At 45.8% G+C, this 19,051-nt stretch overlaps 2 protein-coding genes across 14 annotated transcripts in view; both read left to right on the top strand.

The window, feature by feature from the left end:
- LOC132493387 (forkhead-associated domain-containing protein 1-like) overlaps window positions 1-14,392 on the top strand; it is a 127,453-nt gene extending 113,061 nt beyond the window's left edge. For 11 of the 13 annotated variants that reach the window (XM_060103867.1, XM_060103873.1, XM_060103872.1 and 8 more), the window contains 3 exons: window positions 2,558-2,682; window positions 13,416-13,511; window positions 13,936-14,392. In XM_060103867.1, the coding sequence (XP_059959850.1) occupies window positions 2,558-2,682; window positions 13,416-13,511; window positions 13,936-14,352 (638 nt within the window). In that variant the 3' untranslated portion in view covers window positions 14,353-14,392. Of the gene's footprint in view, window positions 1-2,557; window positions 2,683-13,415; window positions 13,512-13,841 lie in introns of all 13 variants that reach the window. The other 2 variants (XM_060103861.1, XM_060103869.1) reach the window with 2 other exon arrangements.
- A 91-nt stretch (window positions 14,393-14,483) lies between these two features.
- On the top strand, window positions 14,484-18,527 carry LOC132493393 (forkhead-associated domain-containing protein 1-like). Its single transcript, XM_060103877.1, has 2 exons — window positions 14,484-14,858; window positions 18,385-18,527. Exons 1-2 carry the CDS (start codon window positions 14,715-14,717, stop codon window positions 18,508-18,510), a joined length of 270 nt encoding a protein of 89 aa, XP_059959860.1. The 5' UTR covers window positions 14,484-14,714; the 3' UTR covers window positions 18,511-18,527.
- Window positions 18,528-19,051: the final 524 nt, after the last annotated feature.

Genomic DNA, 19,051 nt, shown 5'->3' with positions numbered 1-19,051 from the left:
AGAAGAAAATCCCTCTTTCCAACAGCCCAAGTCCGCATCACCCATCTCTGCCATCTCGGGATCCGCCCAGCGCCCCTCTCCTCACGCACCCTTCACATCAGCCAGCCCAGCCCTTCACTCTCCAGCCTCTAGTCTCTCTGAAAAGAGAATGACAGACCTAGGTCTGAATTCTGATCCTACTGCTTACCAGCTCCAGAGCTGAACCTTGCTGGGCGTCTGTGTCTCACCTATAAATGCAAACGCATTTCCTTGCTGGGCTGTTTGTAATGATCAGAAAATATCACGTGGTAAACTTCTGGCATGGTGCCTGGCACACGGCAAGTGGTTAATACTGAATAGCTATTATTATAATATTATTATTCTCACTCTTCCAAGCTGGAAATTCTCAGCAAGTGGCATTGTCAGAGGTCAAGGCCCCAGGCACGAGCCGGTTCAGCTCTCCTCCTGTCTCTCTCCGCACCCACCTTTCCTCCTTTCCCTCCATCTTCCCTCACTATGTTCTCTTTCCAAATGCAGCTCTTCCCTCCCTGAGTCTCCCCTTGTCTCTCCCTCCCAGACCACCTTGTGCACAAGCTCCTGAATCACGACCTCCTTCTTCAGTGTCTACAGCCTCCCACTCCATCTTTCTCCTTCGTCATCAAACATACGCTCCAAGCTGGTGCATCTTCACTGGGACCACTGCTTCTTTAGCTCCTTTTCTACTGCTTGTACTCCTGTCCCACTAAGACCTTGAAGTGCATTACACCCTGTGTGCTCACCACCAACTTCCCACATTGTCTTTGCCTCCTTGGCAACTGACGTGGCCCCCCCTGCACTGAAGCCCCAGCTTCCTCCCCCCGCCATGTTCTCTCTGGCCTACCCAACCCTCTCGGTTTGCTTTCTTGAAACCCTCTCATCTTTGATAATTACAGCTTGGGTGGGTGATGCTCCTGGCAGCCAGTAGGTGGAGGCCAGGGATGCTGCTAAACGTCCTACGGTGCCCAGGACGGCTCCCACAGCGAGGACTGTCCAGCCCAACACGTCGAGAATGCTGCAGCTGAGGAATGCTGCCGGCTCCTTCGTCTCTAATACATCCCGGTTATTGTTCTGAAAAAAACAATCACCCTTCATTAAGCCAACTCACTGCTCCATCAGAAGCTGAAATAGCAGTGACTCAGACCCTGGAGTCACACCACTGTGATCCCAAGCCCTGGCTCAGCCATGTGCCAGCTGTGTGGCGTCCAGCAGCCACACGTCTCAGAGCCCGACTGCCTCATGTGTAAAAGGAGGCGATGGCGGGACAGTACAGTGGGGTGATGCGTTGATTGCTTGGCAGAGGGCCGGGCACACAGGTCACACTCGTGACATTTCAGTGATGTTTAAATCAAGTTTATACTCTTTAGGCTACGGTTCTAGGCTGGCCACAAACTGAGCTCAGCTTTCCATCCCGACTCTTCCCTCTACTCCTCCCCTCCCCCATCATCTGCTCTACCCCAATTAAGCTCTTCCAGAACATGCACTGCATTTCCCCACCTCTCATCCTACCTCCTGCCTTCACCCCCCATATTAGTTTCCTATGGCTGTTCTAACAAATTACCACAAACTGAGGGGCTTAACACAACTCATATTTATTCTTTTACAGTTCTGGAGGCCAAAGGTCCAAAATCAGTTTCGCTAAGGTAAAGGCAAGGGGCTGGTTCCTTCTGGAGGCTCTAGGAAAGAATCCGTTTCCTTGCCTTTTCTAGTCTCTAGACTGGAAAAGGCGAGGAAATAAAAATTCCCCACTTTCCTTGGCTCATGGCAGAGGAGCACCTTCAACTCTCTGCTTTTGTCACATCACCGTCTCTGTCTGTCTGTAGTCAGACTCCCTGTGTCTGCTTCTTGTAAGAACCCATGCGCCTATATTGGGTCCCCCCAGCTAATCCAGGATAAGCCCGCATCTCAAGATGCTTACCTTCATCACATCTGCAAAGGTCCTTCTGCCCTCTTAGGTAATGTTCATAGGCTCTAAGGATTAGGACCCAGACATCTTTGGGGGGGAGTTATCATTCACCCAACCACATCTTCCATTCTGACACGCCATCCCCTCCAACTCTGCATACCCACGCGTGCCCACTCCCAGTGGGGCCTCAGCCAAGCAGTGATCACACCAGGTGAATGATGGCACCTCCCCTGGGACTTTTTCATAGACGGATGGTGTGCAAGGACCAACCTTGGGGAACTTCCCAGGATAAATACCCTGTTTAGACGGAATAGGGCTTTCAAGAAGCTGAGCTTGCTGCTGGGTAGAGCCCTGGGATAGGACACAGAAGCCTGGGTTCAAGTCCATCCTCACACCTGTGGCCGAAGGTTCCCCCTCAGTGCCCCCGCCCTGGGAGGCTGCAGCCTCATCTGAGCTGTGTGGCCTTGGACAAGTCATGTCACCTCTCTGGGCCTCGATGCCTCACCTGCCAAGGGAGGATGGTGAGCTCATTAGTACTGGCCTGTGGTAAGTGTCCAGTAAATAGCAGCTGTGACTTTTACATGCAGTAACTTCTTCCTGAGCCTTTCTTTTGAGTGTAAATTATTTCTTTTATAGATCATAAGGACCACATGGATCGATCATTTCTAGACTTAAAGACCCTCGGGATGGAAAAACATGTTCGGAAAATATTGGAGGTAAAACCTGACTTGCCAACTTTTTCAAGAGTAGAGATCCGAACGGTAACCAAAGAAACTTTGTTTCTGCACTGACTGACACGTGGGGAGGGTGGGCATGAGGACAGACACTAGCTGTGTGCCCTGGCACCACTGTATACATCATTGGTTCGAGGCCAGGTCCTCCCTGATGGGCTGGCACCTGTATGGACTGATCGGTGCCTGGCCGTACCAGCGATCCAATGTTTGAATAGAAAGGCGGCTTCCCATCATGTACAGCATGATATAGCATTGCACTGATGTTGGCCAGGTCAATCTCTGGGCCCTCCTTTTCACATCACATGTTATATTCTGCAGAAAATATCCAACAAGCTTATGTACAACATTATGTCATGAGCTTGCCTAACATTTGCTTTTTGCTATAAACTGAAAAACATGAACACATAAAGGGCAGCCAAAGGGAGCCATGATGATTAAGAAGACGCAAGTTCTAGAATCAGAGACCTGTGTCCTAATCCCAGCTCTGCAAGCTCTGTGACCTTGGGCAGGCTCCTAACCTTTCTGGGACTTCATTTCCCTTCTGTAAAATGAGGATGGAAAAATTAAAGGAGATCATTATGTAAGGTGCTTATCCCAGTGCCTAGCTCATAGCGAGCACTTTAATAGATGATAGTTATTATTGTCAAACAATATTTAAAGAGTATTATCCAAGACAACCTTCCTTTCTTAGGGAGCATAGTTTGTATTTGCCAGGATTTTCAGAAGTAATTTGATTGTTAGGTTGAAGGTGCCCTGTATCCTAAATGGATGTTTGATCGGGTGTTTGACTGACACATGACAATGGACAGCTCAGGTCAGCGTGGCTTGCTGTGGCAGCTGGTCTAAACCAGCTTTTGGAAAACATAATAAAGCCATCCTCTCTGTACCAGCATTTTCTCCTACAATTTTTCTAGACATTTGCTCACACGTCTAGAGGTGTGAGTCTTCAGAAACGTGTTGGTTTTCCTGATAAAATCGAACCTTCCTTCTCTGAGGCTGGGAGTAGAGGGACCGTCTCCAGATGGGGAGCTCAGCTGGATCTCACGTCCTGATGGTCCTGCTTCCAAGATTGACCTTCCCCTTGGCAACAAGCCCTCATCCCACCACTGACACCACAGAGCAGGAAACCTCCCAACTCTCAATCCTCCAAGATTGGCAGTAATTAAACGAAAGAGCAGGAGGAAGAATAGCTGACATCTGTGAACTGCTTACTGTGTGCCAGGCGTTGAGCTCAGCCGGCTCCATGCCTTATGTCATTGAACCATCGTAGCAGCCTTGTGTCATAGTTACTATTCTTGTCCCCATTTAAGAGATAAGAAAAATTAAGGCTTCAGGAGGTCAAGTACCTCACCCAAGGTCACAGAATAATGATTGAAGACACACCAGGGTTGTGTCCCTGGTGGTGTGTCTGCTAGCCTGCAGAGACCGGGTGGGGACTGTGTGCTTGGATCCTGTAGCCCAGGCTCTTCCTTAGTGACCCTCCCCTCAGGAAAAGAGGGGGCGTCTGGAGAGGTACAGAGGATGCAGCTCAGGGTAGCTGAAGACACTGAGCAGCATCTCAGGTTCTTTGTGCAGCAGATCTGCCCGGTTTATTGTCATCTTCAGATACCCTCTTTTATTCTCATCTCCATAGATACATAGACAAATATGTCCACTCTTATCTATCACAGTTACTTTGGGGGCCTTTATATTTTTGTAGTTGTTTTGTTTTTATTTATTTATTTTTTTATTAGTTTCTTCTTTATAACAAAGTGAATCAGTCATACATATACATCTGTTCCCACATCCCTTCCCTCATGCATCTCCCTCCCTCCCACCCTCCCCATCCCACGCCTCCAGGCGGTCACAAAGCACCGAGCTGATCTCCCTGTTCTATGCGGCTGCTTCCCACTAGCTATCTACCTTACGTTTGGTAGTGTATATATGTCCATGCCTCTCTTTCGCTTTGTCACAGCTTACCCTTCCCCCTCCCCATATCCTCAAGTCCATTCTCAAGTAGGTCTGTGTCTTTATTCCCGTTTTACCCCTAGGTTCTTCATGACATTTTTTTTCTTATATTCCATATATATGTGTTAGCATACGGTATTTGTCTTTCTCTTTCTGACTTACTTCACTCTGTATGACAGACTCTAGGTCTATCCACCTCATTACAAATAGCTCAGTTTCGTTTCTTTTTATGGCTGAGTAATATTCCATTGTATATATGTGCCACATCTTCTTTATCCATTCATCCGATGATGGACACTTAGGTTGTTTCCAGCTCCGGGCTATTGTGAATAGAGCTGCAATGAACATTTTGGTACATGTCTCTTTTTGAATTATGGTTTTCTCAGGGTATATGCCTAGTAGTGGGATTGCTGGGTCATATGGTAGTTCTATTTTTAGTTTTTTAAGGAAGCTCCATACTGTTCTCCATAGTGGCTGTACCAATTCACATTCCCACCAGCAGTGCAAGAGTGTTCCCTTCTCTCCACACCCTCTCCAGCATTTATTGTTTCTAGATTTCTTGATGATGGCCATTCTGACTAGTGTAAGATGATATCTCATTGTAGTTTTGATTTGCATTTCTCTAATGATTAATGATGTTGAGCATCCTTTCATGTGTTTGTTGGCAGTCTGTATATCTTCTTTGGAGAAATGCCAATTTAAGTCTTCTGCCCATTTTTGGATTGGGTTGTTTGTTTTTTTGCTATTGAGCTGCATGAGCTGTTTATAAATTTTGGAGATTAATCCTTTGTCAGTTGCTTCATTTGCAAATATTTTCTCCCATTCTGAGGGTTGTCTTTTGGTCTTGTTTATGGTTTCCTTTGCTGTGCAAAACCTTTGAAGTTTCATTAGGTCCCATTTGTTTATCTTTGTTTTTATTTCCATTTCTCTGGGAGGTGGGTCCAAAAGGATCTTGCTGTGATTTATGTCATAGAGTGTTCTGCCTATGTTTTCGTCTAAGAGTTTGATAGTGTCTGGCCTTACATTTAGGTCTTTAATCCATTTTGAGCTTAGTTTTGTGTATGGTGTTAGGGAATGATCTAATCTCATACTTTTACATGTCCCTGTCCAGTTTTCCCAGCACCACTTATTGAAGAGACTGTCCTTTCTCCACTGTACATTCCTGCCTCCTTTATCAAAGATAAGTTGACCATATGTGCATGGGTTTATCTCTGGGCTTTCTATCCTGTTCCATTGATCTATCTTTCTGTTTTTATGCCAGTACCACACTGTCTTGATTACTGTAGCTTTTTAGTATAGTCTGAAGTCAGGGAGCCTGATTCCTCCAGCTCCGTTTTTCGTTTTCAAGATTGCTTTGGCTATTCGGGGTCTTTTATTTTTCCAAACAAATTTTGAAATTTTTTCTTCTAGTTCTGTGAAAAATGCCAGTGGTAGTTTGATAGGGATTGCATTGAATCTGTAGATTGCTTTGGGTAGTAGAGTCATTTTCACAATATTGATTCTTCTAATCCAGGAGCATGGTATATCTCTCCATCTATTTGTATCATCTTTAATTTTTTTCATCAGTGTCTTATAATTTTCTGCATACAGGTCTTTTGTCTCCTTAGGTAGGTTTATTCCTAGATATTTTATTCTTTTTGTTGCAATGGTAAATGGGAGTGTTTTCTTGATTTCATTTTCAGATTTTTCATCATTAGTGTACAGGAATGCCAGAGATTTCTGTGCATTAATTTTGTATCCTGCTACTTTACCAAATTCATTGATTAGCTCTAGTAGTTTTCTGGTAGCATCTTTAGGATTCTCTATGTATAGTATCATGTCATCTGCAAACAGTGACAGCTTTACTTCTTCTTTTCCAATTTGGATTCCTTTTATTTCCTTTTCTTCTCTGATTGCTGTGGCTAAAACTTCCAAAACTAAGTTGAATAAGAGTGGTGAGAGTGGGCAGCCTTGTCTTGTTCCTGATCTTAGTGGAAATGGTTTCAGTTTTTCACCACTGAGGATGATGTTGGCTGTGGGTTTGTCATATATGGCCTTTATTATGTTGAGGAAAGTTCCCTCTATGCCTACTTTCTGCAGGGTTTTTATCATAAATGGGTGTTGAATTTTGTCGAAAGCTTTCTCTGCATCTATTGAGATGATCATATGGTTTTTTTTCTTCAGTTTGTTAATATGGTGTATCACATTGATTGATTTGCGTATATTGAAGAATCCTTGCATTGCTGGAATAAACCCCACTTGATCATGGTGTATGATCCTTTTAATGTGCTGTTGGATTCTGTTTGCTAGTATTTTGTTGAGGATTTTTGCATCTATGTTCATCAGTCATATTGGCCTGTAGTTTTCTTTCTTTGTGACATCCTTGCCTGGTTTTGGTATCAAGGTGATGGTGGCCTCGTAGAATGAGTTTGGGAGTGTTCCTTCCTCTGAAATTGTTTGGAAGAGTTTGAGAAGGATGGGTGTTAGCTCTTCTCTAAATGTTTGATAGAATTCGCCTGTGAAGCCATCTGGTCCTGGGCTTTTGTTTGTTGGAAGATTTTTAATCACAGTTTCAATTTCAGTGCTTGTGATTGGTCTATTCCTATTTTCTATTTCTTCCTGATTCAGTCTTGGCAGATTGTGCATTTCTAAGAATTTGTCCATTTCTTCCAGGTTGTGCATTTTATTGGCATAGAGTTGCTTGTAGTAATCTCTCATGATCCTTTGTATTTCTGCAGTGTCAGTTGTTACTTCTCCTTTTTCATTTCTAATTGTATTGATTTGAGTCTTCTCCCTTCTTTTCTTGATGAGTCTGGGTAATGGTTTGTCAATTTTGTTTATCTTCTCAAAGAACCAGCTTTTAGTTTGGTTGATCTTTGCTATCGTTTCCTTCATTTCTTTTTCATTTATTTCTGATCTGATCTTTATGATTTCTTTCCTTCTGCTAACTTTGGGGATTTTTTGTTCTTCTTTCTCTAATTGCTTTAGGTGCAGGATCAGGTTGTTTGCTCGAGATGTTTCCTGTTTCTTAAGGTGGGATTGTATTGCTATAAACTTCCCCCTTAGAACTGCTTTTGCTGCGTCCCATAGGTTTTGGGTCGTCGTGTCTCCATTGTCATTTGTTTCTAGGTATTTTTTAATTTCCTCTTTGATTTCTTCAGTGATCACTTCGTTATTGAGTAGTGTATTGTTTAGCCTCCACGTGTTTGTATTTTTTACAGATCTTTTCCTGTAATTGATGTCTAGTCTCATAGCATTGTGGTCGGAAAAGATACTTGATACAATTTCAATTTTCTTAAATTTACCAAGGCTTGATTTGTGACCCAAGATATGATCTATCCTGGAGAATGTTCCATGAGCACTCGAGAAAAATGAGCATTCTGTTGTTTTTGGATGGAATGTCCTATAAATATCAACTAAGTCCATCTTCTTTAATGTATCATTTAAAGCTTGTGTTTCCTTATTTATTTTCATTTTGGATGATCTGTCCATTGGTGAAAGTGGGGTGTTAAAGTCCCCTACTATGAGTGTGTTACTGTCGACTTCCCCTTTTATGGCTGTTAGTATTTGCCTTATGTATTGAGGTGCTCCTATGTTGGGTGCATAAATATTTACAATTGTTATATCTTCTTCTTGGATCGATCCCTTTATCGTTATGTAGTGTCCTTCTTTGTCTCTTCTAATAGTCTTTATTTTAAAGTCTATTTTGTCTGATATAAGAATTGCTACTCCAGCTTTCTTTTGATTTCCATTTGCATGGAATATCTTTTTCCATCCCCTTACTTTCAGTCTGTATGTGTCTCTAGGTCTGAAGTGGGTCTCTTGTAGACAGCATATATATGGTTCTTGTTTTTGTATCCATTCAGCCACTCTCTATCTTTTGGTGGGAGCATTTAGTCCATTTACATTTAAGGTAATTATTGATATGTGTGTTCCTATTCCCATTTCCTTAATTGCTTTGGGTTCGTTATTGTAGGTATATTCCTTCTGTTGTGTTTCTTGCCTAGAGAAGTTCCTTTAGTATTTGTTGTAAAGCTGGTTTGGTGGTGCTGAACTCTCTCAGCTTTTGCTTGTCTGTAAAGGTTTTAATTTCTCCATCAAATCTGAATGAGATCCTTGCTGGGTAGAGTAATCTTGGTTGCAGGTTTCTCTCCTTCATCACTTTAATTATGTCCTGCCACTCCTTTCTGGCTTGTAGAGTTTCTGCTGAGAGATCAGCTGTTAACCTGATGGGGATTCCCTTGTGTGTTATTTGTTGCTTTTCCCTTGCTGCTTTTAATATGATTTCTTTGTGTTTAATTTTTGACAGTTTGATTAATATGTGTCTTGGCGTATTTCTCCTTGGATTTATTCTGTATGGGACTCTCTGTGCCTCCTGGACTTGATTAACTATTTCCTTTCCCATATTAGGGAAGTTTTCAACTATAATCTCTTCAAATATTTTCTCAGCCCCTTTCTTTTTGTCTTCTTCTTCTGGAACCCCTATAATTCGAATGTTGGTGCGTTTAATGTTGTCCCTGAGGTCTCTGAGACTGTCCTCTGTTCTTTTCATTCTTTTTTCTTTATTTTGCTCTGCATCAGTTATTTCCACTATTTTATCTTCCACCTCACTTATCCATTCTTCTGCCTCAGTTATTCTGCTATTGATCCCATCTAGAGTATTTTTCATTTCATTTATTGTATTTTTAATCGATGCTTGATTCATCTTTAGTTCTTCTAGGTCCTTGTTAACTGTTTCTTGCATTTTGTCTATTCTATTTCCAAGATTTTGGATCTTGGAAATAGAATCTTGGATCAGCTTTACTATCATTATTCTGAATTCTTTTTCAGGTAGACTGCCTATTACCTCTTCATTTGTTAGGTCTGGTAGGTTTTTATCTTGCTCCTTCACCTGCTGTGTGTTTTTCTGTCTTCTCATTTTGCTTATGTTACTGTGTTTGGGGTCTCCTTTTTGCAGGCTGCAGATTCGTAGTTCCCGTTGTTTTTGGTGTGTGTCCCCAGTGGCTAAGGTTGTTTCAGTAGGTTGTGTAGGCTTCCTGGTGGTGGGGGACTAATGCCTGTGTTCTGGTGGTTGAGGCTCGATCTTGTCTTTCTGGTGGACAGGTCCACGTCGGGTGGTGTGTTTTGGGGTGCCTGTGGCCTTATTATGTTTTTAGCTAGCCTCTCTGCTAATGGGTGGGTTTATGTTCCTGCCTTGCTAGTTGCTTGGCATAGGGTGACCAGCACTGTAGCCTGCTGGTCGTTGACTGAAGCTCGGTGCTGGTGTTGAGATGGAGATCTCTGGGAGATTTTCACTGCTTGATATTATGTGGAGCTGGAAGGTCTCTTGTGGACCCGTGTTCTGAAGTTGGCTCTCCCACTTCAGAGGCACAGCACTGACTCCTGGCTGCAGCACCAAGAGCCTTTCATCCACCCGGCTCAGAATAACAGGGAGAAAAAGTAGAAAGAAAGAATTATTAGAAGAAAGAAAGTGAGAGGGAAAGAAAGGAAGAAGGGAAGAAAGGAAGGAAGGAAGGAAGAAAGAAAGAAAGGGAGGGAGGGAGGAAGGATGGAAAGAAAGAAAGAAAGAGAGGAGGGAGGAAGGAAAGAAAAAGAAAGTGGAAAGAAGAAGGGTGGGAGGGAGGAAAGAAAAAGAAGGAAAGGAGGAGCGGAGGGAGGGAGGGAGGAAGGAAAGGTAGGAAAAAAAAGAAAGAGCAGGTAAAGTAAAATAGAATAAAGTATGAAATATAGTAGCGTTATTAAAATTAAAAAGTAATGATTGAAAAAAAAAACGGACAGATAGAACCCTGGGACATATGGTGGAAGCAAAGCTATACAGAGAGACTCTTGCACAGAAGATTACACATACACATTCACAAAAAGAGAGCAGGGGGAAAAATCAAAAATCTTGCTCTCCAAGTCCACCTCCTCAATTTGGGATAATTCGTTGTAAAAAGAGGAAAAGGGCGAGAAGTCTGAAATCTTGCTCTCTAAGTCCACCTCCTTAATTTGGGATAATTCGTTGTAAAAAGAGGAAAAGGGGGGAAAGTCTTAAATCTTGTCCTCAAAGTCCACTTCCTCAATTTGGGATGATTCGCTGTCCATTCATGCACTCCACAGACGCAGGGCACATCAAATGGGCCGTGGAGCTTTAATCCGCTGCCTCCGAGGCTGCACAGAGAGATTTCCCTGTCTCTTCTCTGCTCTCACAGCTCCCGGGTCTCAGCCCTGGACCTGGCCCCGCCTCTGCGCGTAGGTCGCCGGAGGGCGTCCGTTCTTCGCTCAGAACGGGTTTAAAGGAGCCGCTGATTCGGGGGCTCTGGCTCACTCAGGCAGAGGGGAGGGAGGGGCGCGCAGTGTGGGGCGGGCCTGCGGCGGCAGAGGCCGGCGTGATGTTGCAGCAGCCCGAGGCGCTCCGTGCGCTTTCCCGGGAAAGCTGTCCCCGGGTCCCGGGACCCCGGCAGTGGCGGGGTGCACAGGCCCCCCGGAAGGCAGGGTGGACAGTGACCCGCGCTCGCACACAGGCCCCGCGGCGGCGGCGGCAGCGGCAGCGGCAGCCCCAGCGTCCCACGCCCGTCTCCGAGGTCCGCGCCTTTAGCCGCGGCTCGCGCCTGTCTCCGGCGCTTCCCCAAGCAGCCCTCTTAATGCCCTCTCCTCGCGCACCAGGAAACAAAAGGGAAAAAAGTCTCTTGCCTCTTCGGCAGCTCCAGACCCTTTCCCCGGACTCCCTCCGGGCTAGCCGTGGTGCACTAACCCCTTCAGGCTCTCTTCCTGCCGCCAGCCCCAGTCCTCTCCCTGCGCTCCGACTGAAAGCCGATACCCGAGCCTCAGCTCCCAGCCCCGCCCGCCCCGGCGGCCAAGCAGACAAGCCTCTCGGGCTGGTGTGTGCCTGAGGGCACCGATCCTTTGTGCCGGAATCTCTCTGCTTTGCCCTCCACACCCCTGTTGCTGTGCTCTCCTCCGCTACTCCGAAGCTTTCCCCCTCCGCCACCTGCAGCCTCCGCCCGCGAAGGGGCTTGTAGTGTGTGGAAACCTTTCCTCCTTCACGGCTCCCTCCCACTGGTGCAGGTCCCGTCCCTATCCTATTGTCTCTGTTTATTCTTTTTTTCTTTTGCCCTACCCAGGTATGTGGGGAGTTTCTTGCCTTTCGGGGGGTCTGAGGTCTTCTGTCAGCGTTCAGTAGGTGTTCTGTAGGAGTTGCTCCACGTGTAGATGAATTTCTGATGTATCTGTGGGGAGGAAGGTGATCTCCGCGTCTTACTCTTCCGCCATCTTCCTCCGGGTCCAAAAGATAGGTTTTTTAAACGTGGTATTGAGATAAGTGGATAGCATTACATCTCCAGCATCTAGTCTAGTAGGTGTTCAATAATTCTGTGGTGAATGACTGAAGAAACATATGGTAAGTCCAGAGCCCAGACTTCTGGTTCCACTGGTGCTGCCTTGTGTGACCTTGGATAGAGAATTACATTTCCACTGAGTCTCAGATACCACGTAGGAAGAGGGTCTCCAACAAGATGGTCACTAAGTGTTCATCCACTTTAGACTTCTAATCCCTCAGGCAGGGAGGGCCCGTGCCTTCCTCCTGGGTACTTGGGCGGCGCCGCCAGTTGTTTTGTTTTTAATCTCAGAGGTTTTCAGGGTAGTGCCAACAAATGCTAGGGCTAAGAGAGGCTCATGGCAAGCATTAAAAGCCACTTTATTTTTTAAGGATGTTTACTATGGTTATTTGTAGTCGTTCAGATCAGGTCCCCTATTCAGTCTGGTGGCCTTTCCATGCAGTCAGTTGGGCTTCCAGCAGCCAGCTGGCTGGTTGGGGTCTTAGGGAGATGCAGCTGCAAACACTATCTGCATTGTCTCTGGAAAGGGTCTGAAGTGATGCCCACCCACCAGGTTCCAGAGCTAGGAGAAGGTTGGGCCAAATTTTGTGAGGGTATGGTTTCTGCTGCACAGAAATGAGATTCCTTTAATAAAAAGGAGGGAGGCTATTTTCCACTTAACCTTCATTCGTTCATTCAACAAACATGCCCACTATGCAGCACTCATTGCCAGGTGCCATGCTGGGCACAAGGAGGGAGATAGTGAGCAAAAGCCACATGGTCCCCATTTTTCTGGAGCTTGTCTTCTCAACATCAGCGGTACTGATTTTTTGAGCCAGGTAACTCTTTGTTTGGGAGACTGCCCTATGCATCGTGGGGTGTTTAGCAGCATCCTTGTCCTCTACCCACTAGACGCCAGCAGCAATTATGACAACCAGAAATGTGTCCAGGCATTGCTAAATGTCCTGGAGGGGGTGGGGTGGACAGAGTCACCCCCGGTTGAGAACCACTGGCCTAAAGGGAAGACAGACGAGACAGTGGCCAAAGAATGGCACAAGTGATGCATCATTTCAAAGGCAGTCGTGCTCTGAAGGGGTAGGAGCACAGACATAAAGAAAGCAGTTCACAGAGTCAGACTGGATTTAAAACCAAGTCTCTTGGCATGGACATATATACACACACACGCTACCAAAGGTAAAATAGATAGCTAGTGGGAAGCAGCTGCATCGCACAGGGAGAGCAGGTCAGTGCTGTGTGTCTACCTAGAGGGGTGAGATAGGGAGGGTGGGAGGGAGACGCAAGAGGCAGGGGATATGGGGATATATGGATACGTATAGCTGATTCACTTTTTGATACAACAGAAACTAACACAGCATTGTAAAGCAATTATACTCCAATAAAGATGTTAAAAAAATTAACTCTCTCAAATTATTCTTTAGTAACTTTCCAGTTCTTCCATTATTCTTTGGGTTATTCTTCTGGATGTAGAAAATCATAATGGAATGCCAAGAGACTTTTTTTTCTTTTTTTTAATTTCAGCTTCAAAATGGCCTTTCCAGCCCAGGGTCCATCATGGCCACTGAGAAGTTATGGAAAACGGATGTGGCTGAGGCTTTAGATCTTAGTGAAAAGCTGGTAGGTATACCCAGCATCAGTCCCCTCCTGTCCAAACTTGCGTGCCCTGCAGATAGTTTACACATCAACCTCACATACATGTTTAGTTGTTACAGTAGCTCCACGAGACCCATCTCCTATCCCAGCATGGGCTGGAAATTGCAGAGCCCAATTCCTTGGAAGACTGGGTAGTAAGAATGAATGTTTATATCTGTTGTCATTCCCCCTCCCCCCCTCCCCCCAATTCTCAAAATGGCATAGTGTAAATGGATGCGGGGGAAAATGAAAGTCATACTAAAAGCCCCAAATGCACTCATTTGCAAAGCATGTGTTTCTTCTCTGCAACTGCAGAAAATGAATGAAACAGAATTAGATGTTTGCCTCCTCAAAGTGGCCACCAGCGGTCTTGGGCCAGGCCTCTTACCTGTGAAACGCTTTCTCGTAGTACTTGGATATGAGCAAAACCCTCGGGACTATGATGAACATCAAAGATATGTCAGGTCACGTGTCCATGAAACACCTCTCCCCAAAAGAGAGGGAGAGAGTCTACCAGCTTCGACAAAGAGACCTCTACCTGGTGTTTGATAAGATCACCCTTCTCAAGAACCAGCTGCAGAGGAAAGAAGAGCTTTTGAAACGATACGAGAAGGACATTGAACAGCTCAAGTATGGCCCATGTCCCCAGCAAAAGGCCCAGGCCTCCATTCTCCAGGCTAAACCTCGGGGCAGCTCCAGACCCGTAGGGATCAGGACAAGAGGACAGAGGCCTGGGTGTGGAGGGGGGAGGCGGGATGGTGACTCAGGGCCTGATGGACCCAAGTCTCTGGGCAAGAAAGCAGCAGTTAAAGTACCGTACTGTTAAGGAATAAGGTGCACCTTTTATAAATGTGTCTGATGTTTCACCATGTGTGTGCTTTTCATAATTCCATCCTATTTTCAGTGGTATCCGTTCCCCCACCCTCTCTGGGAAATTGGGAGGGGCTGGTAGCATAACCTGTGCCCCCTTCATGCTGCACGTCCACAGCCAATGGGCTATTTATTCTGCCCTCTAGTCCCCACATCTTCAGCCTTCCCCCCACTTGTAAGGAAACCGCGAAACCAGGCATATATGGAAGTGTTCTGAGGATCTCCCAGGTCGGGAGCATTGGTGGTGAGTGAGAAAGATGAGGAGAAAAGAGACTTTGTCTCTCCTGTGTGCTCAGGCAGAGCAAAGTGTCGGTTCAGATGTACCAGTCACAGGTGGCAAAGCTGAAGGACGACATCTCCAAAGAGGCCGAAGAAAAGGCGCTGCTGAAGGAGGCCCTGGTGCACATGGAAGAGCGGCTGCACCGGGAGAAGAGGGTCACCAGGGCGATCAGGCAGCAGAAGGTGAGAGGTCCCTGCTCGGAGCAGAGCCTCTGAGGCTGCCCCTCAGCTCCCTTTAGAAACAGCCAACTGAGGTCCCGGTGGGATCCAGGCAGCACAGAATGCATTCGCTCATTGCAAAGGAAGGTGACAGAATAGCTTTAGCGTTAGGCAGACTTAGGTTTAGACTCTTGTTCTGCCACTTACTGTGTGACTTCAGGCAGCTTTTTTTTTTTTAACATCTTTATTGGAGTATAATTGCTTTACAGTGTGGTGTTCGTTTCTGCTGTATAACAGTGAATCAGCTATATGCATACGTATATCCTCACATCCCTCCCTCTTGTGTCTCCCTCCCACCCTCCTTATCCCACCCCTCTAGATGGTCGCAAAGCACTGAGCTAATCTCCCTGTGCCATGCGGCTGCTTCCCACTGGCTATCTGTTTTACCTTTGGTAGTGTATATATGTCCGTGCCACTCTCTCACTTCGTCCCAGCTTACCCTTCCCCCTCCCCATGTCCTCAAGTCCATTCTCTACATCTGTGTCTTTATTCCTGGCTGCCCCTAGGTTCATCAGAACATTTTTTTTTTTTTTTAGATTCTATATATATGTGTCAGCTTAACCTCTCTGAGACTCATAGTCTAGCTTGCCTCTATTTTTTTTAACTTTCTTTTTTTTAAGTTAATTTTTATTTTATATTGGAGTATAGTTGATTTACAGTGTTGTGTTAGTTTCAGGTGTACAGCAAAGTGATTCAGTTATACATACACATATATCTATTCTTTTTCAGATTCTTTTCCCATATAAGTTATTACAGAATATTGAGTAGAGTTCCCTGTGCTATACAGTAGGTCCTTGTTGATTATATATTTTATATATAATAGTGTGTATATGTTAATCCCAAACTCTTAATTTATCCCTCCCCACCACATTTCCACTTTGGTAACCATAAGTTTGTTTTCAAAGTCTGTGAGTCTGTTTCTGTTTTATAAATAAGCACATTTGTATCATTTTTTTTAGATTCCACATATAAGTGAATTCATATGATACTTGTCTTTGTCTGACTTACTTCACATAGTATGATAGTCTCTAGGTCCATCCATGTTGCTGCAAATGGCATTACTTCATTCTTTTTTACGGCTGAGTAGTATTCCACTGTATATTTGTACCACATCTTCTTTATCCACTCCTCCATCGACATTTAGGCTGCTTCCATGTCCTGGCTGTTGTGAACAGTGCTTTCTGAGACTCATAGTCTAGCTCGTCTGTATTTTTTTAACTTTTGATAATTCGTGTATTTTATCTTGTTCTTTCTATCCAGATAACTATTTTTTCTACCAGTTTTATTGAGACATAATTGACACACAGCACTGTACTGAGCTTAAGGGTGTCCAGCATCATGATCTGACTTCCCTGCCTCCTGCAATGATGACCACAATCAGTTGAGTGAACAGCCCGAGTGTTTTTAAAGGCGGCGCTTCTGATTTTCATTGTTCTGCCAGGTGGCAGGGATACACCGAGGGATAAGCTCTCTGAGAATAAAGATTTGGGTTTGCTCTTGTGAGTAGCCAGAATAGTACTCCAGTCTTTCTGACTTGGGGCTGTGTATTTGTACACGCATGCTTGCATGTATGTGTGTACATGTGAGTATGTGCTGTGTGTTTGCATGTGTGTGTATTTGTATGTGTGTGTTTGTTGCCTGCATGAGCTCTAAGGAGGCCAAGGTCATAGAAGGGTGCCCTTCTCCTCAACCAGGAGGTGATGGTCAGATAGTTCCTTGCAGAAGCCTGCCCTCCATCCTGCGAACCTTCCAGGCAATAGGTTTCCAGACAGCAGGCTCTCTGCTTAGAGCCCCAGAAATGAAAAGTGGCTGTCCTGCTCTGAGGGAGCCTGGATGCGGTGTTTCCAGTGCTCACTGCTGTGAATTAAACATCACAGGCCTTAGTCTGTGTGTGACATGGGGCTGCCTCAGGCAGAGGATAGTTTCCTTTCACACCAAGCAATGCCAGGGAGAGCTGGGCCAGTGACAGAGTTGTGACTTTCCCTTTGATGTGCCCTCTGGAGAGCTCACCCCTCCCCAAGGTGCCCACCACCACCCCCAGGGCTTGGCAGACTAGGTCCCAAAGCAGAGACACCAGACCACAGAATGGGACAGAGAAGGGCCCCCAAAAAAGCCACTGTCATGTACTGAAAACCTGAGGATTTACATAATGAGGTTTCACATGCATTATTCCTGGGCTGCCTCATTCACACACAACTCAAGGGACATGCCAGCCTGTTTGGCGCTGGACATCCCTCAGCCAAGAAGGGTCTGAAATGGCCAAGCTGAACCTGTGTCAGGGTCCCCAGAAGAGCTACAACTAGTAGCTTTCAAATTCGTGGAATTCACAACTGGGGGAAAGACTGACCAAGGGACAGGCACCTGCTCCACACCGCACATGCTTCATCTCTCCCATCAACCCGCAAGGGATGCTGGCAAGTGTCAGCCCCTTAGAGAGAGGGGAAAGCTGAGTTGACAGAGGGTACCGTTCCCTGGCTACTAAGTGGCAGAAACAGGATTCCCTCCCCACCTGCTGCCCACCCCGCCCATGTTCACTTTTCCACACCCCCTCCTTCTGTGTCTCCCTTACCAGGGTGGCCCCCTTGGATACATCGCACCATTGCTCCTGGGGGTTTCACTCCAGGACTCAGGTTTGCATTTCAGGCTTGTTGTTAATATGTCGTCAGAAATCCCTGTTTGTCGGGAAGAAAACAATAATACATTTGAAAGTTCTGCTGGATCCTAAAGGGCACTTGTATACATCTGTCTTGGCATCCGTTCCTTCCAGGGAGTATATCTTCGTTGTCTTTAAGCAGAAATGAACAGAAAGTAGAATTCCTCTTTTCTAAGTTTTACACTTAGTATTTTCACAAGGAGCCTTAGTTTTTTAGCCTTCTGTATAAAACTTTGAAACTCTTCACCCGTTCACAGAGGTGGCAAGGTTGAAGCACTGAGATGAAATGACACATCTTTAGCCTCAGAATTGCCCCCCCCCACAAAAAATGGAGTTTGTAGTTTTAACGTTTGACCATCTCTTCACCAAGCAGACCTTTCAAGAATCAAAAGTCATATTTGCACACTAATATCTCTGGCTGTGAAAATGAGACTTGGTATAAGATGCTAGGCCTTCACAGCGAACTGGGTCTGTGGCTCTGTCCATGTGGCAGAGGGACGGGAACCGCGGCCCAGGCCGTGCGCACTCGAATCCACATCCCACATCCCTCGAGAAGCCGGCAGTGTCTCTCAGAGTTCAGAGGCCAGATTTGGAGTCAAACAAATGGGGGTCAAGCCCCACCACTGCCCCGAATGACCCTGAGTAAGTGGCTTGACCTCTGTATCCCAGGTTCCTCAACAAAAGCAACCAAAACTGTTAGCAAGGGGCCTACTCCGTGGGGCAGCGGGAGGGTTAAATGGCAAAATGCCTGCAGTGCCTGGCACATCACAAGCCCTGTTTCTAAGGGGGAAGAATAGGCAGCTCATGGATGGGTGGGAATTCCTCTATTTCTTTCAGGGAGCTTCCTGCCAGCTGACGCCTTCCCCGGTCCTCCCAAAGCCGCCAGCTCTTATGGGATGCGCTCTTCTCTTTGGTGAATATGACTCGGCCACGGCCAAGAAAGGACCCAGATACCTTTTGTGAATGGGCTAAGGCTGGGATTTTCAAGAGGAAATTTTTAAACGCACAGAAGTTGCCACTTGGGAAGTACGCAGGCCCTTTCTCAGGGCTTGAAGTGGAAGAAAGGCTGAAGGGCACCGGCTGCTTCTGGCAGGAGAAGCCGCTCAGCTCTCCTGCCAATCAAATCTCCAGCCAATCAAGTCCTGGCTAGGGGGCGTGACCACCGCTTTGTCTTGTAGTCTCAGCCAGGAGAAGCCCCTAACCTTCCCTCTGCTTAATTAGCTCAGATCCTTCTTCTTTAAGATGAGAATAAAAATGGCACCTAGCTCGTAGCCTTCCCAATGGGAGCTTGTATACAAAAGCCTTAGTACACAGGACCAAAAAGCATACATGCTCTCCTACCATCGTCATTATCCTCACTATTCTCTTTAACTCACTATCTTCCAAGATTTCCTTGGGCCCAGGTATTCTCAAGATTCTGGCTTCCTCCGTGCCACTTGTGTGTTTTGTTTGTTTGTTTGTTTTTGCGGTACGCAGGCCTCTCACTGTTGTGGCCTCTCCCGTT

Source organism: Mesoplodon densirostris, chromosome 7 (genome assembly GCF_025265405.1).
Source record: "Mesoplodon densirostris isolate mMesDen1 chromosome 7, mMesDen1 primary haplotype, whole genome shotgun sequence".
NCBI lineage: Eukaryota > Metazoa > Chordata > Mammalia > Artiodactyla > Ziphiidae > Mesoplodon > Mesoplodon densirostris.
Note: the sequence above shows the minus strand (reverse complement) of the source record. Positions and strands in the feature narration are given on the sequence as shown.

Bases quoted from the DNA above. Each gene is read 5' to 3' on its own strand.
- LOC132493393 (XM_060103877.1), top strand. From the start codon at position 14,715: ATGTACCAGTCACAGGTGGCAAAGCTGAAGGACGACATCTCCAAAGAG. The intron at 14,859-18,384 runs GTGAGAGGTCCC...TATTTCTTTCAG, and splicing joins GGGCGATCAGGCAGCAGAAG to GGAGCTTCCTGCCAGCTGAC.